At 42.8% G+C, this 27,482-nt stretch overlaps 1 protein-coding gene across 1 annotated transcript in view; it reads left to right on the forward strand.

The window, feature by feature from the left end:
- The window catches only part of MAPKAPK3 (MAPK activated protein kinase 3), an 81,398-nt gene extending 55,193 nt beyond the window's left edge, over positions 1–26,205 (forward strand). The window contains exons 3-11 of the mRNA XM_054035778.1: positions 3,949–4,088; positions 5,234–5,298; positions 7,687–7,766; positions 16,186–16,312; positions 17,835–17,910; positions 18,147–18,271; positions 20,686–20,771; positions 23,350–23,430; positions 24,371–26,205. Coding sequence (XP_053891753.1) covers positions 3,949–4,088; positions 5,234–5,298; positions 7,687–7,766; positions 16,186–16,312; positions 17,835–17,910; positions 18,147–18,271; positions 20,686–20,771; positions 23,350–23,430; positions 24,371–24,529 — 939 coding nt within the window. The 3' untranslated portion in view covers positions 24,530–26,205. The remainder of the gene's footprint in view (positions 1–3,948; positions 4,089–5,233; positions 5,299–7,686; positions 7,767–16,185; positions 16,313–17,834; positions 17,911–18,146; positions 18,272–20,685; positions 20,772–23,349; positions 23,431–24,370) is intronic.
- The last annotated feature ends 1,277 nt before the right edge of the window (positions 26,206–27,482 follow it).

A 27,482-nucleotide genomic window follows, 5' to 3' on the forward strand; every position in this document is an offset into this window, starting at 1 on the left:
GAGGCAGCTGAGACAAGAACCAGAGTTCTTCATGGGAAGACCCAAAAACAGAGGCTAGGAGAGGTGTAAAGTAATAGAAACCTATTTCCTTGTCCTCCCCTCAGCTCTTTGCAGCAGCCAGGAAGGCTCTGGGGGAGAGGTAGAGGTTCAGAGTATATGATAGGAACAAGGCCAGGATTCTGGTAGAAATTCTAGCAGACATTCCCATTCCAGTAGCTGGTGGTAGAGGCAAGACTGAGCTTCTCCAAAGGGCATTGCCCCTAGGCCTTGCTCGTCATCTTTTTGTGTCTATCTCTGGCTAGCAATTATGTGTTTAAAAAAAAATTGAGCCCTGCCTCAGAATGCCTGCTCTAGCCTTGCTCTGTGAAATTTCTTTTGATCATTTCTGTTGGGAAAAAAAGGAGACTAGGAAATTACACTGTATCTGCATTTGCTAATTGAACTTGCATTGATTGAGCATTGTGTAAAAGCAAAGAGTGGCAGGAACTCTCGCACCTTAATCGTCTGATCTATACGGGAAATAGCCTTCTAAGAACTCCAGTGAGAGGCAAGTTTCAGAGTGGTAGCCGTGTTAGTCTGTATCAGCAAAAACAACGAGGTGTCTTTGTGGCACCTTAGAGACTAACAAATTTATTTGGGCATAAGCTTTCATGGGCTAAAACCCACTTCGTTAGATGCATGGAGTGAAAAATACAGTAAGCAATATATATATATATATATATAACATATATATATATATATATACAGCACATGAAAAAATGAGAGTTGCCTTACCAAGTGGGGGGTCAGTACTAATAAGGCCAATTCAATTAAGGTGGAAGTGGCCTAGTCTCAACAGTTCACAAGAAGGGGTGAATATGAAGAGAGGGAAAATTACTTTTTTTAGTGACCCATCCACTCCTGGTCAGTGGGATCCCTGGCCATTTAACTAAAGAGGAGGCAGGTCCTTTGAAGGAGACTATGGGTCTCATCTTCAGCTGCACTGAGACAGCTTTCCATCATCTCCAGGAGCATGAAGATTTCCTAAAGTCTCTGGCCTGGGGGAATCTCCAAGTAATGTAGAAACACCATAGTCACTCCGATGTCTCCCTCGTCCCTGCATCCGGAACAGGGGCTGCTGCCAGGGAGAAAGAGGCGATGGCACCTGACATCTAAGGATCTCAAAGTCCTTCACAAATATTTAATTTATTTAAGCATAATAAGGGCCCATGAAGTAGTTTTGTATTGCTGCCCCCATTTTACAGAAGGGAGAACTGAAGCACAGAGAGTAAATGGCCGGCCCAGTGTCACATGGAGAGTCTGTATCAGAGCCTGGAAAAGAAACCAGAACTGCTGCTATCAGTTCCTTGCTCCAACCTTTAGACCATGCATCTTTCTCTAAGCACCTAGTGTACCAATGACAGAATACATACTGAAACTTGTTCTCAACAAGTATCTTTAGTTCCGTTTTGACTAAGATCTAATATAATAAACAAATGAGACATGAGGCAGACTCTGGCCTCATAAAGTCAATGATAATGATGTTGCCAATTTCTCTGAAAATATTTCACCTACTATTGCTATACTTAACTCCTAAGGCCCCAGTAACTGAAATAAATTAGAGAAAATTATTTTCTTTTTCCTTTTTTTACTTTGTGCACTTGACAGTAGTGTGTGGAGAGCCAGTTTCATTATTTCTCCAGTCCTGTTAATGCTACTATTACATTAGCACTGAGAGGCATCAACCAATATCAAGAACCCATTGTGCTAGTCACTGTACTGATACACTGTATGAGATAGTTCTTGCCCTAAAGAGTTTACAATGTCTAAATAGACAAAACAGAGAGAAGGAGTGGAAGAGAAGTCACAACTGAAGTTTTGCCTATACAGTGATATCCAGTAAAGTTAATCCAAATTAACTAAAGATATGAATTTGGAGTGAATTAATCAAACTGCATTAAATCCCTGTGTGGATGCTGTTATTCAGAATTAAAGTGGTCTTAATTCAGTTTAGCTTAATTCACTTTGGAAGTGAATCAAGGTAAACAGAATTAAAGCCACTTCAGTTCTGAGCAAGGGTGTTCGCACAGCAGTTTAATGCAGGAGTTTCACTAATCCACTTCAAATGCACCTTTAATTAATTCAGATTAATTTTCCTGGATGCCCCAGTGTAGACAAACCCAAGTGAAGTGACTTGCCCCACGTCACGCAACAGGTCAGTAGAAGAGTCTGGAATAGAACTCAGGTCTCCTGCCTGCCAGTATACAGTTGTGTTTCATGCAGAACATTGGGCATCGGATCTGGCTGGCACAGTTCATTTTGAGTCATGGTGTTTTCTGGCAGATGAATAATTGGAATGGTAATATCAGAAAGCTCTTGTGCTGCTCAGAATATTTTTGGGGAGGGAGGGAATATGTTTCATATTGTGCAGAGCTCCCTATGATCAGGAAAGCTAATCTCTAACCTAACCTACCTTCTGAGGGCGTTATAATATTCTATATCACTGCATATAATAGAGAAGAAGCATGAGTATCTAGCCGCAATCCTGGGAACATTAGAAGTTTGTTAATACTCAAGGAGCATACTCACAAACGCAGGACTGTATACACAGTCACTGCACACTTTTAAAATCTCACTACTTTTTAGGGCCCTGTAGCACACCTTGAATTTTTCAAGCTCCATGGTGGCTGGAGTGGGGAGGAGGAGTTGCTAATCTTCAAAATCGTCTGGACAGCTGGGGCCTCCTACTTCATTCACACTATCAGTTGCCTCTATTATGGAGAAGCCCAAGAGCAGTGCTAGCCTCTCACTGCTATTAGAGGCTAATGCTTTAATCCTTAGATCCCTAAGGATGTGTCTATTCTTCCTAAGGTGAGGGATGGGAACCAAGTCAATGCTGCTCCTGCTCCCTCAGCAGCCCTGTCTCACCCTGCCAGCTACACGAGACCACCTCCTGCCCCTCTGTTACCCCCACTCCCTCCAGCAGGTGAACAGCGTCACATTCTTTCCCCACCTGTCCAACTTCACTGGCTGGCCAGCCTCTCTGCATGGTGCCTCTTCTGGGCTCCATGTCAAGAAGTCCCTTCCCACAGCTGCTGCTCTGAGCAGACCTGCTTCTCTATGTGTGTGGCAGTGTTAAGATCCCATGCAAGCCAGTGAGGAAGAGAATGTTCCTAGCAAGGAGTGGGTAGGGTAGGACTGCCTCCATCTAGGAATCCCAACACTGCCCCTCCTCCTTGCACCCACAGACCCTTTCTTCTCCAAGGAACAATAGCCCTCTATAGCCTTCCCACTAGTCCAGGAAGGTTGTCAGTCCTGATAGCATAAAACATCTCAGGATGGGCTAGCATCCTATGGGCTGAGAGGACAGCCAAAGAGGATTCCTGCCACAGTCTTGAGTGCAACTGCCCTTTGAACCCTAGGTACTAGATTTAAGCAGAATAGCTTAGACCAGTGGTTCTCAAACTTATTTGATCAAGCCTCCCTTCTTTTTGTCTATAGTTGTTTACGCCCCTCTCCCACAAGTACATATACTGCCACCCAGCTCTGAAGGCAGCGCCACGCCAGTAGCAGCACAGAAGTAAGGGAGGCAAAGTGAAAAGTGACATTCATCAATAGCACTTTTCACAGTGGACTTAGCGCCCCATTGCCCCTTACTTCTGTGCTGCTACTGCCATTCTGAGACTGACAACTGGAGCCCCAGTGCATCCCGGTGAGGGATTGGGGAGTGGGGAGGAGAGCCCCGGGGGCTATGGCTGGCCTGTTTATCCCCACATCCTGGGTGTGAACGGCCCTTTTGCACAAGCTCTGGCTGCCTGGGGCTGACAGAGCTCTTAAAGTGGGGTGGGGGAGGGAGGGGAGCACACAGCTTTCACCTGCCTTGACACATTCCCGTGTCTCCCTTGGGAGGCCTGCCCCATAGTTTGAGAACCCCTGGCTTGGACTGATAGCATTGCTTTCTCCTTACAGCTCCTGTATGATAGCCCGAAAGCACGACAGGAGGTGGATCATCACTGGAGGGCATCAGGGTGTCCCCATATTGTCCATATTCTGGATGTGTATGAGAACATACATCAGGGGAAAAGATGCCTCCTCATCGTCATGGAATGGTATGAACCAGGGAAGTCCCTTCCACCTGATCCATATTCTGGAGAGTAGAGGGAATGTGACCTCTGGATGTAAGAGCTGGGAGCAGTCCTGGCTGCACAGTCTTGCCATGCATTAGCCTAGTGCATCTCTCTCTTTATAGGATTTATGGGGAAACCTGCAGCTGCTCCAAGCAGCCTGTCTGTGGGAGGAACAAGAAGACTAATCATGAAACTAACCTTCCTTTGCACTCAGAGAAAAGTATCTTTATGGAAACGTGGGTGTAATTAATACATATATTCACACATGCATCTGTCACTTTCCTCGATACATTCACATGGGGGCTGACTGTCCTTATAAGTTTCAGAGTAACAGCCGTGTTAGTCTGTATCCGCAAAAAGAAGAACAGGAGTACTTGTGGCACCTTAGAGACTAACAAATTTATTAGAGCATAAGCTTTCGTGGACTACCGCCCACTTCTTCGGATGGGCTGTAGTCCACGAAAGCTTATGCTCTAATAAATTTGTTAGTCTCTAAGGTGCCACAAGTACTCCTGTTCTTCTTTTTGTCCTTATAAGGTCATTTGGCTCCCCTCAGGCTATTACTTAACCCTAATTCTTCCCACTGTCCCCTACTCTCTTGGTGCCACTGTTGCAATGTTGTCTTCCTCTGAGGGGACCAGTTTAATATCTCTCTTATCAGTTCCTTATTTGCTTGCTTGCTTCAGTTGTTTCCTCATCCCCAAACCTTAAAGAACTTTTTAGCAGTGCAGTAAGACCACAAGATTGCTATCAGCCTTCTGAACCAGCATCTAACCTGTCATTTCTGGTCTTCCAGCAGAGATGTGGGGCATGTTACCAATGTCAGTGATTCTATTTTCTGGGAAATGCCTCACTACATATTAAATCACAGGCCTCCATACTCCGTTTTGTTTTGTTTTTTTTAATTATTATTTATTTAATGGTAGAGCAGGACAGCAATCTGCACTGGACCTATCAGGAACAGATTATTTAGCAAGTTCAAGTCTCAGAGATAGGCAGGCAGGTTACCTAACATACATAAAACCACAGTTGCTGCAGGTCCATGCACACAAGGCGATGCACAGTCTGTTGGAGATTTTCTTTTGTTCGTCCCCCTGAATTTGTTTTGTATGTGTTCTCTGTTTCAGCATGGAGGGAGGGGAACTATTCAGTAGGATCCAGGAGCGAGGAGACCAAGCTTTCACAGAGAAAGGTAGAATGTCATGAGAAAATTTGTGAGGTTTTATTTCCTTCACCCTCACTCCCTATCCGAAATAAATGGAAAATGTTTGCGTAGTTTTTGCAGGAACTTTATTGGGTTCAGTTTTGTTTCCTGTTGTTTTAAAATTCTATTTTTATCTTTAAAACAATTTAATGTCACAGCTCAAGAAAATGAGAAGCTACCAGAATTGGATAGATTTAGGCGTAATGTGGAAAGCTAAATGAAAACTTCCTGACACACATCTGCCTATACACTTCAGTACTAAACTGCAGCAGCCCCTGCTGTTCTAATTCCTGGTCTTCACACAGCTCTGCCAGTGTACCCCCATCCTGACATGCAGTCCCTCCCTTGAGTAACATCAGTTGTGTTCAGCTGTGTTGTGAATAAATGATTATAACAAACACTTTGTACAGAAAGACTACATGACTTGTTTAAGGTCCCACAGTGAATCAGTGAGAGAGCCTGGAACACAACAGCCTTGTTGTTGTTTATTAATTATCATTATTACTTATTATTTGGACAGTACCATAAATGCACATGACTGCAAAATTCTACTTGCCCACTCACTGCAGGAAAAGTGGCTTACTTTTACTGAAGAGTAAAATATTATTAGAGTTGTTTCATTATTGTTCTCACAAAATGGGTAGGTGAGTGGAATTTATACCTGGATTGTAAATTATCGTGACCATTGTGCAAGGTTGGTATAGAGGCCAGGTTTTCTGATTCCCAGTTTCCTATGCTAATCTCTAGTCTATGACGAATCCCTCAAGAGGCATGAGTGACTCATGTGGAGCCCATGAACTGGATGCAGTTCTAAGGAGTGTTCTGTGTAATTCTGTCAGATACAAGATTCGAGAGGGAAAGAATGGTGCTGTGACTGTAGGTGATTCTACCCTGATAACATGACTTTTATGCATTATATACCTAGTGTGTTTTCTCCCAGATACCCATTCACAAACCTTTGGGGACTACAAGAGAAAATACTCCACTTGCACAATGGCGCTGAGAAATTAATATCCCTCTTTCTTTGAGGGACCTCCCAAGATCCACTGACCTTCCACTCTTCACCCATCTAGCAGATAGCTTCCCAGTGCTCAAGGCCTAGGTAGTAAAGGAGAAGGGTATGCAAGGTTTTAACCTCACAGCTTCCAAATGGGATGCATTTTTCCTGCCTTTGATTGTTCCTGCCTGACAGGGCACAGTTTATGCCCTCGAGCAAAAGCATCTCTGTATCAGTCCAGACCTGGATATTCCAGCCAAAGCAGGAGAATTGCTTTATACCCAGATGGGTCTATATAAACTTGGTTTTCTTGGTTACAGTAAAATAATCTTGGCTTTTCCCCTCAGCCTCTGAAGCTGAGAGCATCACTTTAGTTATGCTCCTACCTGTGCAGGAAACAAACAGCCAAGTTAAAGATATTAACTCTGACTTCTGTTAATTCAGACAATATTGGATAATGTAGATATTTCTGTAGACTTGTGGATTTAAGACAGTGTTGACCCATAACAATGGGAACAGAGAAAATGAGAGAGAGACTGCAGGTGAAGTACCTTAGGGGGTTGAAGCCAAAACCAGCACTTGCTCTAGAATAGCTGCTCAGCACACAGAGCCGGGGGAGGCCACAACCCTCTTTCTCTGAAATGACCTCCCACATAAAGCTCTTCTGGCTGCCGCAAGTCGACGAACTCTTCCAGGCTCCACATCACAAAACCTGTTGCTGGGGGGACAGACAGCTCACTGGCCACTAGAATTTCCTGCTGGAGTATGTATCAAGTGCAGAAATTAGACATAAAAATAAACTGGAGAAAAAATATACTAGGATAGGCTTTGCAGGATAAAATGGCTAATTCACTTTTATTTTTATATGAGGAGACACTGTTAAGGCTGATGAGGACCAAAAATGTAACCTACCATGATATTATTATATTATGATGTTGATCTGATGCTTAAAGAACTTTTAGCCCCTCCAGAAGTAGGTGTGCACTGTTAGTTGAACTTCTCTGCTGAGCAACCCAAAAATATACCCAGGGGCACTTTCTTCATGATCTTGCGCATTGCTCCATCACTCTGTTATGCCCTTAATACTCTGTTCTGATGAGCACAGCAGAGCATTAATTTACAAGTACACACAGAGCAGGAGTCTCAACTATTTAAGTTACTGTGCCTGCTCATGAGAATGGCTGAGCTGCCAGGGGGATTGTGGGGTATGATTGCCTTCAAAACAAAAACACAGCTGTTGAGGCTAATTTTAGGATTTCCAGCATTGACGCTAGCCCTGTATACAGACAAGCTGTATGTAACTCAGAAACATTCCCAAGCATGTCTCTGAGCTACAGTGGGAATGTTAATATGACCTTTCTCTAAAATTATATTTATAGAAGCCTCTGAGATAATGAGAGACATCGGAACAGCCATCCAGTATCTGCATGCAGTGAACATTGCCCATAGAGATGTCAAGGTGAGGCCTGAATGTGCCTGTGCAGGGGAGAAAAGTTAAACTGAAAACAAGTGGATGATGCTGATTTATATAACATTTACGACTACAGTAAAGCATAGGTGCTGGAAGGAGGGGTGCTGCTGCACCCCCTGGCTTGAAGTGGTTTCGATTATATACAGGGTTTACATTTTCGTTCAATGGCTCTCAGCACCCCCACTGTACAAATTGTTCCAGCACCCCTGCAGTAAAGTGGCCAAAGTGTACCTGTTTCATGCCAGTGTTGGGAGGATCTGTCATGCCCAATCAGTTCAGGGTCTGAATACCCACCCATACCAAGGCCAATGGTTTTCAGTTACATATGCAACACAAAAAGATCTAGGTAGTCATAACTGGTATTAAAGAGATATTCAACTTGAAGTCAAGTTAATTTTAAAAAATGTATTAAATTGTTTCAGATACTGCACCCACACCTGAAGTCGCCTTGTCAGTTTTTGTGGGTTCAGAATCATATTTTCCTATTTTATGTTTTCAAAAAGACCACAGTAAAAGGAGAAACTGCCTATGTAGAGGAAAGTATGAAACCAATTCCACACAAAATAAACAAACTGGGGAGGAGGAAGAGAAATTAATATTAGACTTGATCCTGGGAGGTATTGGTTGCAAAGGAGGAAGGCAACTTGGGTTGATCATGAAATGACCGATTTCACAATTCTAAGGAAAGGAAGGAATGAGAGCAGCGGAATAAGGATAATGGGGTTTAAAAAAGCAGACTTCAGAAAACTCAGAACTAGTAGGTAAGGTCCCAAGGGAAGAAAATCTAAAGAAAAAAGAATTCAGAAAAGCTGGCAATTTCTCAGTGATAATATTAAAGGCACAATGATAAACTATCCTGTTGCGAAGAAGAGATAGTAGGACTAGCAAGAAATCAGTATGGCTGCTTTAATGACCCGAAAATCAAAAAGGAATCCTACAGGGAAACATGGACAAATTGCTAAGGATGAATACAAAAGAACAGTGCAAATGTGTAGGGACAAAATCAAAAAGGCTAAGGTACAAAATTAGTTACATCAAGCAAGGACTATAAAAGACAATAAGAGGTTTTATAAACACATTAGGAGCAAGAAAAAGATGAAGGAAAGCATAGGTACGCTACTTAGTGGGAAAAGAAAGCTAATGATGGAAGACATCAAGAAAATTGGGGTGTTTTGTTTTGTTTTAGTCGTCACTAAAAAAAAGGTTTCATTGTGACCAGATGCTTAACACAATTAATATTAACAACAAGGGGGAAGGAACACAAGCCAGAATAGGAAAAAAATAGGTTAAAGAATATTTAGATATTTAAGATGTATTCAAGTTGGCAGAGCCTGATGAAATTCACCCTAAGGTACTTAATGAACTTACTGAAGCAATCTGAGAACCATTAGCGATTATCTTTGGGACCTCACCAGTCCTCCATGAGTTCTCAGAGGACTGAAGAAGGGCAAATCTTTAAAAAGGGGAACAAAGAGGAGCTGGGAAATTATGACCAGTCAGCTTAACTTTGATACCTGGAAAGATACCGGAACAAATTAGTAAACAATCAGTTTAGAAGCAACTAGAGAATAATAAGGTGCTAAATAGTAGCAAATATAGATTTGTGAAGAACAAATCATGCCAAGCCAACCTAATTTCCTTCTTTGACAGGGTTACTGACCTACGAGACAGGGGAAAGCAGTAGATGTTATACATCTTGATTTTAATAAGGCTTTTGACACAGACCCACATAACATTCTCATAAGCAAACTAGGAAAATGTGGCCCACACTATAAAGTGGGTGCACAACTGGTTGAAAGGTCGTACTCAAAAAATTTACAGCTGCTACCAAACTGGGAGGGTTGCAAGCACTTTTGAGGACAGGATTAGAATTCAAAATGACCTTGACAAATTGGAGAATTGGCCTTTTATTGAATTTCATCTTGTTGATTTCAGACAAAGTACTAAACTTAGGAAGGAAAAATCAAATGTGCAACTACAAAATGGGGAAAAACTGCTAGACACAGTACAGCTGAAAAAGATCTGGGGTTACAGTGGATTACAAATTGAATATGAGTCATCAATATGATGCAATTATAAAAAAAAGGCTAATATCATTCTGGGGTGTATTGACAGGAGTATTATGTGTAAGACAAGGGATATGATTGTCCTGTTCTATTCAGCAGAGGTGACACTCCAGCTGAATATTGTATCCAGTTTTGGGCACCACACTTTAGGAAAGATGTAGACAAATTGGAGAGAATCTAGAGGAGAGCAACAAAAATGTTAAAAGGTTTAAAAAACTAACCTATGAGGAAATGTTAAAATAACTGGGTATGTTTTGTCCTGAGAAAAGAAGACAAGACAGGGGAACCTGATAGATCTTCAGACATGTTAAGGAATGTTATATAAAGGACAGTGATCAATAGTTCTTTATGTCCACCGAAGGTAGGCCAAGAAGTATTGGACTTAATCTTCAGTAAGGGAGATTTAGGTTAGATATTAGGAAAAAAGTTCTATCTATAAGGATGGTTGAGTATTGGGATGGGTTCCCAAGGGAGGCTGTGGAATCTCTGTCACTGGAGGTTTTTGAGAACAGGTAAGACAAACAACTGTCAGAGATGGTCTAGGATGTTATGCTTGGTCCTGCTTCAGGGTGTGGGGGCTGGACTAGATGACCTCTCAAGAATCATAGAATCATAGAATATCAGGGTTGGAAGGGACCTTGGGAGGTTATCTAGCCCTACCCGCTGCTCAAAGCAGGACCAATCCCCAATTAAATCATCCCAGACAGGGCTTTGTCAAGCCTAACCTTAAAAACCTCTAAGGAAGGAGATTCCACCACCTCCCCAGGTAATCCATTCCAGTGCTTCATCACCCTCCTAGTGAAAAAGTTTTTCCTAATATTCAACCTAAACCTCCCCCACTGCAACTTGAGACCATTACTCATTGTTCTGTCATCTGCTACCACGGAGAACAGTCTAGATCCATCCTCTTTGGAACCCCCTTTCAGGTAGTTGAAAGCAGCTATCAAACCCCCCCTCATTCTTCTCTTCTGCAGACTAAACAATCCCAGTTCCCTCAGCCTCTCCTCATAAGTCATGTGGCTCCAGCCCCCTAATAATTTTTTATGCCCTCTGCTGGACTCTTTCCAAGTTTTCCACATCCTTCTTGTAGTGTGGGGCCCAAAACTGGACACAGTACTCCAGATGAGGCCTCACCAATGTCAAATAGAGGGGAATGATCACATCCCTCGATCTGCTGGCAATGCCCCTACTTATACAACCAAAAATGCTGTTAGCCTTCTTGGCAACAAGGGCACACTGTCGACTCATATCCAGCTTCTCATCCACTGTAACCCCTAGGTCCTTTTCTGCAGAACTGCTGCCTAGCCATTCGGTCCCTAGTCTATAGCAGTGCATGGGATTCTTCCATCCTAAGTGCAGGAATCTGCACTTGTCCTTGTTGAACCTCATCAGATTTCTTTTGGCCCAATCCTCTAATTTGTCTAGGTCCCTCTTTATGCTATCCCTACCCTCCAGCGTATCTACCACTCCTCCCAGTTTAATGTCATCTGCAAACTTGCTGAGGGTGCAGTCCATGCCGTTCTCCAGATCATTAATGAAGATATTGAAAAAAACCGGCCCCAGGACAAACCCTTGGGGAACTCTGCTTGATACCAACTGCCAACTAAACATGGAGCCATTGATCACTACCCATTGAGCCCGACGATCTAGCCAGCTTTCTATCCACCTTATAGTCCATTCATCCAGCCCATACTTCTTTAACTTGCTGGCAAGAATACTGTGGGAGACCGTATCAAAAGCTTTGCTAAAGTCAAGGAATAACACATCCCCTCATCTACAGAGCCAGTTATCTTGTCATAGAAGGCAATTAGGTTAGTCAGGCACGACTTGCCTTTGGTGAATCCATGCTTACTGTTCCTGATCATTTTCCTCTCCTCTAAGTGCTTCAGAATTGATTCCTTGAGGACCTGCTCCATGATTTTTCCAGGGACTGAGGTGAGGCTGACTGGCCTGTAGTTCCCCAGATCCTCCTCCTTCCCTTTTTTAAAGATGGGCACTACGTTAGTCTTTTTCCAGTCATCTGGGACTTCCCCTGATCACCATGAGTTTTCAAAGATAATGGCCAATGGCTCTGCAATCACATCCGCCAACTCCTTTAGCACCCTCGGATGCAGCGCATCCGGCCCCATGGACTTGTGCTCATCCAGCTTTTCTAAATAGTCCTGAACCACTTCTTTCTCCACAGAGGGCTGGTCACCTCCTCCCCATGCTGTGCTGCCCAGTGCAGTAGTCTGGGAGCTGACCTTGTTCGTGAAGACAGAGGCAAAAAAAGCATTGAGTACATTACATTAGCTTTTTCCACATCCTCTGTCATTAGGTTGCCTCCCTCATTCAGTAAGGAGCCCACACTTTCCTTGACTTTCTTCTTGTTGCTAACATAGGTCCCTTCCAGTCCTACATTACTATGATTCTATGATTTTTTTAATCTAATCACTTTTCATTAGCAATCTGAGGTGTTGTAACAACAGCAGGTTAAAAAAAAAGTGCAGTCCTGTCTGAATATTTCTTAAGTTGGCTCTCTTTCTTCAAGAGTGTTTTAAAATAGCTAATGAAAAAGAGGATGATGTTGGAAGGTGCTAGTACCTGGTAATTATTTGTGGCACAATACTGAAGAGAATCATTCCGGAAAGCAGATCTGGATTTCAGACCCTGATTTAGAACAGTGGTAAGAACCTCAGGCTATTCCAGAGAAGCAAGAATGCCTGGCCTGCATACAGTATACACCAGGGGTAGGCATCCTATGGCACACATGCCAAAGGCGGCACGCGAGCTGATTTTCAGTGGCACTCACACTGCCCGGGTCCTGGCCACCGGTCCGGGGGGCTCTGCATTTTAATTTAATTTTAAATGAAGCTTCTTAAACATTTTAAAAACCTTATTTACTTTACATACAACAATAGTTTAGGTATATATTATAGACTTATAGAAAGAGACCTTCTAAAAACGTTAACATGTATTACTGGCACGCGAAACCTTAAATCAGAGTGAATAAATGAAGACTCGGCACCCCACTTCTGAAAGGTTGCCGACCCCTGGTATACACACTTGCAAGACAGGTGTTGGTGCACTCAGCCATCCTCTCCATAAAGCCATGTAGAACTATACCCCTGGCTATTTAGTGTTCCTCAGCATCATTGATAATGCCTCAGTCCCATTCAGCAGAGGAGATACAGCCTGTCCTGAAATAGACATTTGACACACTTGTACCATTTCTGTGCTAGCCCACTTTATATGTAGGATGTGTTTTATGATTGGCACCCATTTGTTATGGCAGTGGCACTGCTTACGGCTCTTGCAAACTCAGCTCTGAGGCAGTCAAGATGTAAATGCAACTTTTCAAATATTCTTAATGTTATTGCAGAGTTCAGAATCAGGAGTAGGGAGAGCTCATTTAACACTATCATGCAGAACTGATTTAAGGTACTAGCTAATATTTGCCTGCCTATTTAGTGGGGGAGATTTGGCAGGCTTTTGCTATTAAATTATTGTGTTTACATAGCAGCAAAGAGTCCTGTGGCACCTTATAGACTAACAGACGTATAGGAGCATGAGCTTTCGTGGGTAAATACCCATTTCTTTGGATGCATGTAGTGGAAATTTCCAGGGGCGGGTATAAATATGCAGGCAAGAATTAGTGTAGAGATAACGAGCTTAGTTCAATCAGGGAGGATGAGGCCCTCTTCTAGCAGTTGAGGTGTGAACACCAAGGGAGGAGAAACTGCTTTGTAGTTGGCTAGCCATTCACAGTCTTTGTTTAATCCTGAGCTGATGGTGTCAAATTTGCAGATGAACTGAAGCTCAGCAGTTTCTCTTTGAAGTCTGGTCCTGAAGTTTTTTTGCTGCAGGATGGCAACCTTTAAAACTGCTATTGTGTGTCCAGGGAGGTTGAAGTGTTCTCCTACAGATTTTTGTATATTGCCATTCACCGCGGTGCAAATAATACTGAAAACCCACTGACTTCTATGCCTACCTTCATGCCTCCAGCTTCCATCCCGGACACACTACACGATCCATTGTCTACAGCCAAGCACTGAGATACAACCGTATCTGCTTCAACCCCTCAGACAGAGACCAACACCTACAAAATCTTCACCAAGCATTCTCAAAACTACGATACCCGCATGAGGAAATAAGGAAACAGATCAACAGAGCCAGATGTGTACCCAGAAGCCTCCTACTGCAAGACAAGCCCAAGAAAGAAACCAACAGAACTCCACTGGCCATCACATACAGTCCCCAGCTAAAACCTCTCCAATGTATCATCAGTGATCTACAACCCATCCTGGACAACAATCCCTCACTTTCACAGGCCTTGGGTGGCAGGCCAGTCTTCGCCCATAGACAACCTGCCAACCTGAAGCATATTCTCACCAGTAACTACACACTGCACCATAGTAACTCTAACTCAGGAACCAATCCATGCAACAAACCTCGATGCCAACTCTGCCCACATATCTACCCCAGCGACGCCATCACAGGACATAACCAGATCAGCCACACCATCACCGGTTCATTCACCTGCACGTCCACCAATGTAATATACGCCATCATATGCCAGCAATGCCCCTCTGCTATGTACATCGGCCAAACTGGACAGTCCCTCCGTAAAAGGATAAATGGACACAAATCAGATATTAGAAATGGTAATATACAAAAACCTGTAGGAGAACACTTCAACCTCCCTGGACACACAATAGCAGATTTAAAGGTAGCCATCCTGCAGCAAAAAAACTTCAGGACCAGACTTCAAAGAGAAACTGCTGATCTTCACTTTATCTGCAAATTTGACACCATCAACTCAGGATTAAACAAAGACTGTGAATGGCTAGCCAACTACAAAAGCAGTTTCTCCTTCCTTGGTGTTCACACCTCAACTGCTAGAAGAGGGCCTCATCCTCCCTGATTGAACTAACCTCGTTATCTCTACACTGATTCTTGCCTGCATATTTATACCCGCCCCTGGAAATTTCTACTACATGCATCCGAAGAAGTGGGTATTCACCCACGAAGCTCATGCTCCTATAAGTCTGTTAGTCTATAAGGCGCCACAGGACTCTTTGCTGCTTTTAAAGATCCAGACTAACATGGCTACCCCTTTGATACTTGTATTTACATAGTATTTGTAGTGTGCTTAGCAAAAATAAAGACAAGACCCGTGCCCCCAAAGAGGGAACAATCTAAATACTCAATGTACAAATGAGGGATGGGATGTAACAAAGAACAAGTGATTTAGTGATGGGGTTTAGCACCTGTCCTATTCCCATTCCACAACGTATTCATTTGTGTGTGTGTTTTCTAGCATCTATTTCTGTTCACATTTAGTTGAAAGGAGGACTAGGGTTTATAGGGCTTATGGAAGGAGTGTGTTTTAAAGAGGGACTTGGAGGATGATTTACAAGTTAAGGGACTAAATTCCATGTACTTTGGCAGAGCTGAGTTTGTGCCACTGCCACACATAAGCATGAGAACTAGATGTTGGTTGGCTACACAACATGTGCCACATGCACAGCAGGTTAATGCAGAAATGGTACAAACTGGTTAGCCATCCCTCAATTCCCTCCTCCTTCAAGTCCTTCCTCAAAACATTTTTCTTCCATCTTAATAACCTCAGTGTGGAAGAGGGCATATCTGTGTACAGAACTGTTATTTCAGAGTGTTTTCTTCTCCCTCCCAGTGAAGTTAAATAAAGTCCTTACTTACTAATACTTTAACTCCCAGTGCCCTTTCTCCTCTTCTCTCAGAGTGCACTGTGCAAAGGTGCTAGTACACAGATTGCAAGGGCAGAATTAGTTCAGTTTTCGGGGAAAAGCTGTATCTTTGTGCTGGTTTTAATAGAGTAGTGTCAGACACTGCTCATGGATCTGGTTCTTAAAATGAGCTGTTACCAGTACCCTAGTTCTTAGCTCCTACTGCCTGAATGCCTCATGGAAACACAAAGCATGGACCGATATCTTCATCAGATTAGATGCCATGTAGGTCAGAAAGAATAATCCCCCAAAGTGTAATGTTCTAAAGAGGAGTTCATAGAAAACATGGTCCTGCACCCATTGAAGTCAATGGAAATTTTGTCATTGACTCCAGTGGGTGCAGGACTGAGCCCATTTTTCTGTGATTATTGGGTTGGGAAGGATTTTGATGCCTGCTCTAGGCAAAGATGCTGCCTATTGTGGAAGGGGAATGATCCTAAATCTGGGGTGGGAAAGTGAGGAGAGAGAGTGCAGCAGTTCATGGTCGCTAATGGGTGGCCCCGTGGATAAATTAGGAGTATAGCCCAATAGAATTTATTTTGAGACCCTTCTTCTATGTTGTTGCAATTACCTTTTCTCTTGGTACCATTGCAGCCTGAAAACCTACTTTACACATCCAAAGAAAAGAATGCAGTTCTCAAGCTCACAGACTTTGGTTTTGCCAAAGAGACCACTGTACAGAATGCACTGCAGACGCCCTGTTACACTCCTTATTATGTGGGTGAGTCTTCTGGGAGGCCCTCCTCCACATGTATAATCATCCCAGCGAGTCTGAAGACCTCGGGAAAGCTCCCCATGCTGTGAAGGGCACCTCTTTTCTCCCACAGAGATGAAGAGGAGACACCCAGAATTTTAATTGTGGTCATACTTGGACACTAACCTAGTCCCAACAAAGAGTTCAAGCCCTTCTGCGTGGGAAGGAGAGAGAAAACATAATGGCAAACTTGGCTATACAGAAATAATGTTGGCTTTTTCACTGTGGGTTGATGTGATTAAATCCGTAATCCGAACCCAGCCTTCACAACCATTGGATGTTTTCTTGCAAAACTTTGCTTAGCATAAAAACATGGTGAGAGAAAACAGGGTGATTGATCATTCCCCCAACTATAAAGGTGCATTTTTAAAGTAGGAAAATGGAGAAATTGGTAATCCAAGAACAAAATTTAGTCTTGGCTGAAATGTTGCCTTACTTGCATCCAGCAGTGTGTACCAATGTACTGAATGTCTCATTGCACTGTACTTGTACTGATTCTAGGGTACATCCACTGCAATCTTTAGGACAATGATTTCCTCAAGATAGGATGAAAAGTCACTCTCCCTTTTGTATGGCTGAGTCAGTTTGCGCTCATAACCCCTCTTTGGGGATGAGAAGGGATAATAAAAAGCCTTCACTATTTTGGCAGAGTTGATCCCCTTTGCTATACATCTGAAAGCCTATTTGATGTTTTTAATGGAGTAAGTATCTTCCTGGGGGGCTGGGCAAAATTAAAGTGATAATGGCAAAAACCATGTAAAGAAAAACAGCACTAGGAAAACAACATTGGGCTGTACCCACCATGCGTAAGATCAGCACACTGACATGTTAAAGGAATTCATATCCACATATTTTAATGTCCTATATATTTGCACTTGAACAGGCTGACTTTTCCCATTCCATACCTCTATAAACCAGCATGAATTGCTCATATACTCAGAGAACCTTTTTCTTGCTAAGCAAACCTAAAAACAATTTGTTTCCCCTAAGAAAAAAAACAGTTTTCCCCACCTCCCGAGCCCCTGATCTTTTTTTCTCATTTTTGTACTTTTGTAAGAATTAGATGCGATGGAGTATAATAATTCTGGCTGTAACCAACCACAATCCAGGCAGGTGCAGTGCAAGACTTCCCCACATAGCTTTGTCAGTGCACTTCAGTTCCAATCTCTGCAATATGCACTCCTGTTTATTCCAATCCTGGATCCCCATAAAGTCCTGAGCTGCAGCACCCTCTGCTACTTTAGCTCAGGACTTCTCCTGAGCAGAAATTTGCCAATGAGGAATTGTGCAGTTTTTCAGATTGACACCCATACATGTGGAGCTCCATAGAGATCACACAGCAGTTTGTAAATAGAAAAGATAGCAGTGATACCCAATCGTTTATTTTTTCCTGCAACATATATTTGTTGTCATTTTATACTACTACTTGCTGTTTAGAGGTGAGGAAAATATCTGGCAATCAACTGTTTCTGATTTTTCCCTTCCTCAGCCCCGGAAGTCCTCGGTCCTGAGAAATATGACAAATCATGTGACATGTGGTCTCTTGGTGTCATCACATATATTCTGTAAGTATGAGATATGGGGACAGATAAATAAACAAGGGTAGGCCAGCTATTAGCAGACTCTCGACCCATATGTCTTGCCTACCTCCATCCCAGATACCATTGCACTAAATAATGGACTAGTCACTGGGATTTTACTCATCCCATCTTTGGAAGAATCATAGGCTGTATGACTTTATATGGGACAAAGGAATGTGGGGATTTCCTCGTTACAACCATTCAATGCACCTCTCTTACAGCCTGTGTGGGTTTCCTCCATTTTACTCCAACACCGGACAAGCCATTTCCCCAGGAATGAAAAGGAGAATTCGGATGGGGCAATATGGGTTTCCCAATCCAGAATGGTCTGAAGTATCAGAAGAAGGTAACTGAACTAGCCTGTGTCTCTGTTACTCACACATACACACTGGATGGTGAGAGGGGTATGTGTTTACATTTCAGACTGTTTCTAAGGAGTCTTTCTTTTGTGATGTCCTTTAAATCAAGACTTTATAAAATGATACAGGGAAGGGCTAGGGATTGATGCATTTCCTGAGCCGTATGGAACGTAAATAACAGAAAACTTTTATTAAAGGGCACTTAGTGCTGGTGAGAGGTGTTAAACATCCCTGGAAACTGAAGACCTTAATCTATAAAACAGGTAACAGTGTGGTGCAAGGACAGCTGCAGGGGAGAACTCAGACATTGGCCTCCTTATTGCTATTGCCAACTTCTCAAAATAAATTTTGTGATGTGGGTGGACACTTATCATCCAGGTATTAGGCCAGGGGTCGGCAACCTTTCAGAAGTGCTGTGCCGAGTCTTCATTTATTCACTCTAATTTAAGGTTTCGCATGCCGGTAATAAGTTTTAACGTTTTTAGAAGGTCTCTTTCTATAAGTCTATATTATATAACTAAACTATTGTATTTAAAGTAAACAAGGTTTTCAAAATGTTTAAGAAGCGTCATTTAAAATTAAATTAAAATGCTGATTTTACGCCATCAGCCTGCTCAGCTCGCTGCCAGCCTGGGGTTCTGTTCACTTAGGCCAGCAGCAGGAATGATCAGGGCTGCAGCCGGGACCCCAGACCTGGGGAGCGGGGAAAGTGTTTCAGGGGTCAGGGCAGATGGCTGGGGGAGGGGGTGCAGGGCAGAAGGCTGGGGTATGGGGGGGGGTGTTCAGAGATCAGGGCAGAGGGCTGGGGAGGTGCAGGGCAGAAGGCTGGGTGTGTGTTGGGGTGTGGGGGGTTCAGGGCTGGAGGTGTGCGGGGGAGCAGAAGACTGGATGTGTGTTGGGGTGTGGGGGGTTTAGGGCAGAGCGCTGGAGGTGTGGGGGGTGCAGGGCAGAAGGCTGGGGTGCTGGGCTCGTGGGGGTGCTCCGAGCGGTTCATGGCAGGGGGCTGGAAGATCCACCCCCTTCCCCCAGGCTCCATCCCTACCTCTCTCTACGGAGCTGTGTGCATGCTGCCGCTCTTCCCCCTCCCCTTCGCTAGGGCCATCAGCTGATTGGCGCAGGGAAGGAGAGGAGGAGGGGCAGGAACCAAGCTTCTGCCTCCTGCCCCCGCAGGGGAGAGCGGTGGGCGCGGGGGCTGAGTGGGGCTGGGGGCCGGGACCGCGGCAGGGAGCTGCGTGCCACTCAAAATCAGCTTGCGTGCCATGTTTGGCACACGTGCCGTAGATTGCCGACCCCTGTATTAGGCTGAGGTCAACGATCTATTTCAGCTAAACTAGTGACCAAAGTCAGCTGTTGAGTGGTGACCTGGATGAATTAAAATCAGTGTGCTAGAAGTGAAAGGTTCTGATTCCCTGTTACTACACCAGTTTCCTAGACCACCTACTCTCACTTGCCAAACCATGTGTCAGGGAAATAAGTTCAGCTTCTGATCATACTTCTAATGATGGAATGGCTTGTTAGAAAAGAAGTGGGTTATACTGTGATAACACCCTTTAATGTTTACTTATTGAGTGAAAAACAGATATCATCACTGTGTCACATTGTGAGATGTGGTACAGCTGTCCATTTTGGGATCTCATGGACATTCATGCGGAGTGGGCCACTGCACATTTAATGTGAAGGACGATGCATCAGTTGTATGTCCCCGGGTGAATGCTCATTCTCCCCTGGATTCTGTTCCTATCCTCTCCCAGGACAGCAGTTATTAAAACGCTAGAGGAAGGTGGAGAGAGGTAATTTATTTGGAAAACTTGTTTTCATATGGATGTGATTGAGGGTAGTTCCCTCCTAATTTGAACCTATTCAGCCCTCTCTACAAACCAAACTCAGCAATGGATCCCCTTGAACCAGTGCTGAAAACTGTGTAACTGCTAGTATGGATGGGACAAAACTGATTACAGAAAGAATGATACACCAACAGAGCTGAGAACAATTTTGTCTGGTATATGCCGTGGTCATTAAAGGTTTAGATATTAAGTTGATGTAGAGCTACAGAAAACCCTGTGTTAGACAACAGCCAAGGTGTACGGTTTTCAACACTGGTCCACGGGACCCACTTCTGACACCTGTAGTCAGCAACAGGTTAGTTTCAGGGTGTAGACTGGCTCATAGAATCCCTAACCCTCTTGTCTCCTCTTCCTACTATCTTTCCTGTGTGCGTGTGTTTGTGTGTACATGTACTTATGTTCTCTCTCTGTCTCTCCCATCTCCTCTGCTTTTCAACATGAGAGCAGACACAGGTAGGTGTCTTGAGCTGTATACAATTACCCTTCTTAATTCTTGTTCTGAAGATTGTGCTGGATATAGCAGAATACAGTGTGCTATGTTGGTACTTGTCTTTCAGCCAAGCAGCTGATTCGTCACTTGCTTAAGACAGACCCGACTGAGAGAATGACGATTTCTCAGTTTATGAATCATCCTTGGATTAACGTGAGTCCTGCGTGATTTTTACCAAAGGAGAGGGATGGATTCTTACATACAGAGCCTGAAATGCTGCTCTGCCTGGCACATGAAGGGAGAGCGTTGTTGTTATTACTCATTGTTAATTAGCAAAGACTCTACCCAGTGTGCTCTCTGTAAAAGGACACCTGTCTGCAAAGAGACAGTTCCTCATTGTGGTACCAGAGGACACACTTTACAGTTCTTGTGAGCAAGAACCAAGTACATCCCTACCTACTCTCAGCCAAGAGTTGCTACTGACTGTAGCATGCACCACCCTCCTCCCTTTAAAAAAAGCCATGGTACTTCATTGTTGCAGAACTTATGAAGAGCTACTATTAGAAGTCCCAGGCTTAGCTAAGTTGATATGAATTCAGAGCCTCATGCTAAGGGAATTCTCATCCTTGGCATAGATCTGAAAATGCCTGGGAAAGGGGAAGGATTTAATTGTAACCTATGAGAAAGCAACAGAGACTGGTATACATGATGGTGTTGAGGACACTAGTTCAAGTCTTGCTTTGTCACTTGTTTTTTTTTCTCCCAAGTATTTGAGCAGATGTCTATATTTCATAAAGTAATATTTATTATCTCAAGCAGGAAGCAAATTCCTGCTAGGGTTCCAAGGTGCTATCAGGATGAATCAAGCACAGAGGCTTTTAGGATGCAATCTCTGGTCTGTAGGTGTCACTGAGAATGTTATAAATTTTCGACGTTCATGCCTAACACAGAGCTAGGTTCTCACTCCCATGAAAACAAACCCAAAGGAGACAGAATGCTTACAATGCACAATCCTTTCTCCCAGGGATGGCAGTTCTGAGGAACTTCCCTGTCTGTGCCCACCCCAGGAGGAAGAGACACAAACAGCAACATAACTTCATATAGTGTCTTATTTTATTGTAGTCATTGCTGAAGATAAGTCTGCGATGCCTTTCATCTGAAGATCTCAAAGCCCTTTACAAACATGAAGGAATGTAGCCTTATTAGCCCCCTGTGAATCAGCTGGGTGTCCTCATTTTGTGTTAGAAGCATGGATGAGGGCACTATCCCATGCATCTCGGGTGCAAGAGGATGTGGTTTGTCATTTAGGAGGAGCATGTTGTCCTCCAGTCAGTTGGTATGGAAGTGGCAGTCAGCAAGCAGTAACTGTCAGCAGGTGGAGGCACACTCAGCTCCTGCTCAGAGAAACTAAAATGCACTCCATGGTGCCAGTTTTCCATTCCCACCTCCCCAGCCTATCCTTGACAAATCATGCCTCGGTCAGCATGGAGTCTTTTTCCAGAGAAGGCATCAGCCATGCTTTTGGCTTCCTCTTGCCATATTAGCTAGAGCAGGATTTAATTTTATGGCACCCTGATCTGGGTGGCCTTTAGGCACTACTACAATATAAACGTTAAATGATGATAACATGCACAGGGATCTCTTCACCCTTTGCTGAAATGCAGCCTGCTTTGGTATGGAATGCAACAGCAGGAGAATTCTGTGCCCAACTGAGTTTACAGTGTGAGCTGTAGACAGGCAAAGTGTCATTACTCAGCTGGAATTTAGCAAGGAAATTGAGCTAACAACCCTACTCTACCAAAAAGATCTACAAGACCTTTCTTGACAAGAGATCATGGACCTCAGTCTTAAGTCTTATATGAAAGAGCATCTCAAGCAAAACAGTTGTTGGGGGCATTGAATATGTACTTACTCAAGATAATAAAACTATACATTTCTCTTCTGTAGCACCTTTCAGCCAAGGATCTAAATTATTTTCAGCCATTAATTGAGCCTCCCAACCTTTTCCAGTCAGTTATTTTGTACCTATTTTACATTTGGATGAATAATAATCCCTCACTCATATATAGCACTTTTCATCAGTAGATCTCAAAGTGCTTTACAAAAGGAGGTCAGTATAATTGTTCTCATTTTACTTATGGGGAAACTGAGGCACAAAGCTTGGTTATTTGCCCAGCATCACACTGCAAATACTGAGCAGAGCTGGGAATAGAACTCAAGTGACCGAATTCCCAGTCACCTGTTCCAAACATTTGATTGTGTTTCCACTTGCCAATTCACCCAGACCTGACTTTTCCTGAAAGGTTTCCTATGGGAGTACTACTGTGTCCCTCCCTACATTTAAGTTCTGATGAGATCATAGCTAGTAGTACTATATGTGCAAAATGAAATTTCCCCTATCACAAATGCTAGAAGAAAAATAATGAACTGTTTTGAATGGGATACTTAATGAATGAACAGTTGTTAAAAACAAAGTATAATAAGAATACACAATATATGGTTTTTAAAAAAAACCTAGAAAAGAATAAAAAACAAATGAAATGCCAGACTGTGGCTTTTACATCCTCTATGCCTTGGTGATATTTTAGGGGGATAATAATACTTCTCTACCTTACAGGGTGAAAAAAGGATAAATGCATTTGATTGTTGGGCACTCAGATTCTAAGGTAATGGGAGGCCATTTAAGTAGCTTAGATAGGTCTTCTGCCTCAATACATTCATGAGAGTAAGTGATCATTTCACACAGCTAGCTTTGCAGAATGCTTCTTTCTGGTTTTATTTCTCTCCTTAGAAATCAATGGTGGTACCACCAACCCCTCTTCATACTGCACGGGTCCTGCAAGAGGATAAAGACCACTGGGATGAAGTGAAGGTCAGCCAAAGAACAGCTGTGTGAATTATTAGTTTTGTGATTATTGGGGATTCTTCCCAGAATGGGGTTTGAGAAGGGGTGGAGAGGCCTTTCTTTCTTTGGAATGAAAGAAATCCAAACATGTTAATGTATGGAAATGCACATTATGGGCACCCAAACAACCTTAACTCTGCCCTGAGACACCGTAAGGAAAAAGAGTGAAAAAGATCTAATTTGTCTTTTAAAAAAAATCATTTAAATCTAATCTGGGACTCCAAACACTGTTGTTCATTGATCATAACTGTATGGTTATTACATTGTCATTATAGGGCAGACTTAAGGTTGTTTGGATTCTCTAACTCTGTTTCCATACCTTAACATATTTCATTTCTTTTAAGGTTAAAATTATAAACATTTTATAATGTTTGGGATAATTGCAACATCCCTGTAATGTATTTTAACCTAAATTACTCAGACATTCTCTCAACTTTTAAACTACATTAAGATGGAGTTTTGTCTGCGAAATGAGTTAAGATAAGGCCAAGACTCACATATAAAATGTCATTAAAGGGATTGAGATGATAGTTTCATTTATGATTTTTCAGTCCCATGTCTCTATTTGATTGTATGTATTTTGTTCAGGCCTCTTGGATGTTCTCTGATCACTTGACCATTAGTCTGGTGCATTCTCTTGTAAATTTGAACTATTTTCTGTTTGCAAAATTCATTGACACTCACATAGGCAGCCTACATTGAGTAGGAGTAAGATTTTTGCTCCCATACCTTGTTAGCAGGTGATAACACTTTTAGTCTCTCCCAGGCAACAGAAAGGTCTAATTTATTATTGATTATAATATAACCTACAACAGGCCTCCATTCTGTCAGACAGTCACTCATCAGTAGGATGGAATGGCTGTCTTGCCTATGTCTGAGTTTTCACAATTGTTCAATGTGGTTTCAGGAAGAGATGACAAGTGCTTTGGCTACCATGAGAGTGGACTACGACCAAGTGAAAATCAAAGACTTGAAAACATCCAACAACCGCCTCCTCAACAAACGCCGCAAGAAACAGAAACAGGCAGGCACCTCCTCCGCAGCCCCAGGATGTAACAACCAATGAGACTAAAGGAGAGGAAGCTAAGGATTTGAGGGTTAAAATTAAAAGGAACAAATAAAAATGAGCAGGGTCAGCTCACCCTATACCACAAAGGGGCTGGCCTTGAGAAAAAGAGGAACCTGGCCTGCAAAGGGGGGGAAGTGTTAAAGTCTACATCATTCTAGAACTTTTTCTGGGCTTTGCTTTTTAAGGGGGATTTGTTCTTGTCATATGATTTTTACATTTTGCCAGGGGTACCTAGCATTACCAGAAATTGTGGAATTTTGACACAGCTTTAGCTGTTTTGGGGCAGCAGAGGGTACAGGAGATCAAGTCTTAGGATACTGATGCACAAAGGTTTTAACCACAGCCTGACTTCTACTGTGATTTTAAGCTTGTGGAGGGGAAGACCAAAGTGTTCTGGTAGGAGAGGTTCAAGAGTTCGGGCAAGGGGAATGGAGTGAAACATCACTGCTCTCTTCACACAAGCAGCACAGTCTCAACTCTTGGTGTTGCTGGCGCATCTGAATCGCAGCTCATGTTAGCATTGGTTAGAACAGTGAGTGTTTTCCAGGTTTAACTCCTACAGCTGCACATCATCATCTGAATAGGGAATCACTGTCCTTGGTTTAGGAAAACCTTCCTGTGCAGCTAATGGATGGAGTAAGAGTTTCCTTCTTGCATTTCCTTATTCACACAGATCCTTAGTCTTATGTGAAATTCAGGTTTTGTAGCACTTTTCTAATTCAGTAGTTTGTTCATTTTCTACAATTACAATGATGCCATGTCTGTTCTATTGGCATATCCCTCTCTTGCGTTTTTTGTTTTTGTTTTTTAAATCTATGGCAGTATTTTACATAAAGCTGTTTGTTTTTAATTAGGACTCAGAACATGTCATTAATCCTGCTGAGTCTGTGAACCTTCAATGAACACAACTGGATAACTATACACACCTCTGCTCTAAAAAGAGGTGTCTGAAGTCCACAAAGAAATGGAAAGGGTTGTTCTCTGTATGAAATCCCATTATCTGACTTCATCCAGTCTAGTACATGCAGGTCTTATGCCTGATGTAAAATGCTTATTTCTGTTAGGTTTTACCTGCTGTGCTTTAACAAGCAAACTTTAAACCTTGGGGAGTATTTTGACCCATTCTGACACTAGAAAGTGTAAACCTATGTCAGCAATACTGCTGGATCCAGAGTCCCAACATGGATATGCACCCATTGTCTTTTTTTTCCTAACTCAAACTTCTGTTTTATGGTATTCTGGCTGTGGTTTGTTAATTTGTTCTTCTACTTTATGTTCATATTGTTTCCTCTTACTGCATTACTGGTTTTATTTGAGGCGAACAAAACATCAGCAAGAATGTTGAGAGCTTTTTATGTGAAATTAAGTGCTTCCATTGGTGCAAATAAACACATTGTAACAAGGGAAATGAGGGGCTGAAAGGGTCAGACAAGAGGACAGCAGTGTACAGGAAGTAAAGCAATCCTGCCAAACAGAGTCTGGATCTTCCAATCTATCTGAAAGCCACACTGAACTTGTTACCTCTCCACTGAAGATTTGCTTGATGCTTCGACCTTACAGATGGGCTCTGGTCCCATGTAGGAAGCACTGGCTCTTCCTACAAACCATCCACTTTTCTTTGTGTAATCTTAGGATTTTACAAAATTATTTTAATAAATCATGATGTTCCAGCATTTCTTCCTACAGTAGTCCCTGTTTTCATTGAAACGTTGTGTGGTTTCATGATACAGTACCAGGTACAGGCATCTTTGAGGATTTTGGCAGGAAAGGAAAAGTTTAAAAAGGAAAAATACCACCTGCACTCAAAGGCTGGCCAGCTTATCTGAACATCTTTTTACTCTCAAAGCTTTGTTTTTAAATCAGAAATCTCTGTAAATGCAAGCACTGAAGGGTTATTTCATGTTTTCAATCTAGCTACTCCCATGACCATAGTGTATCTCACATTAATTGATTTATCCTTTAGGCTCTGGTATAATAGGGAAACGTTACTCCCCATCTATAAAATGGGGATAATAAGGCAGAGAGCGATTAAGTGACATGCCCATGGTCACATGGATGGAGGTCTGTGTCAGAGCTAGGAATTGATCTCCTTAGTCCCAGTTTAGTGCCTTTACCACAAGACCATCTATCCTTCCTCCCAAGAGTTCATCTGTTTTCAGAGGGTAGCTACCACATCATACCAGCCATCTGAGTTGTACACCTCTTCAAGTTGGAATTCGTTCTCCCATATCCCAGCTAGTAGGGCAAGGAGTGCAAAGGATGTCTTTCTAGTAATCTGCCCGTTTTTGATTATATAGAAATATGACAGCCATCGTGGTCCCAGTGTTATTCATCCTCTGCAGTGGATTTCCCATCATCTAAAGGTTAAAAGTCTGAGCCGTTGGTCTCCTGCAAAACAGTGGCTCAGGTTTTCTCTTAACTTGTCAGTTCAAGCAGTCTGGAGCTCTTTAAGGCAGTGGTTCTCAACCAGGGGTACATGTACTACTGCGGGTATGTAGAGGTCTTCTGGGGGTACATCGACTCATCTAGATATTTGCCTAGTTTTATAACTGGCTACATAAAAAGCACTAGCGAAGTCAGTACAAACTAAAATTTCATACAATGACTTGTTTATACCGCTCTATATACTGTACACTAAAATATAAGTACAATATTTATATTCCAATTGATTTTATAATTGTATAAAATGAGAACATAAGCAATTTTTCAGAAATAGTGTGCTGTGACACTTTTGTATGTTTGTCTGATTTTGTAAGCAAGTAGTTTTTAAGTGAGGTGAAACTTGAGGGTGTGCAAGACAAATCAGGTCTGGTCTATACTACCCGCCTGAATCGGCGGGTAGAAATCGACCTCTCGGGGATCGATTTATCGCGTCCCGTTGGGACGCGACAATCGATCCCCAAATCGGCGCTCTAACTCCACCAGCGGAGGTGGTAGTAAGCGCCGCCGA

Source organism: Malaclemys terrapin, chromosome 7 (genome assembly GCF_027887155.1).
Source record: "Malaclemys terrapin pileata isolate rMalTer1 chromosome 7, rMalTer1.hap1, whole genome shotgun sequence".
NCBI lineage: Eukaryota > Metazoa > Chordata > Testudines > Emydidae > Malaclemys > Malaclemys terrapin.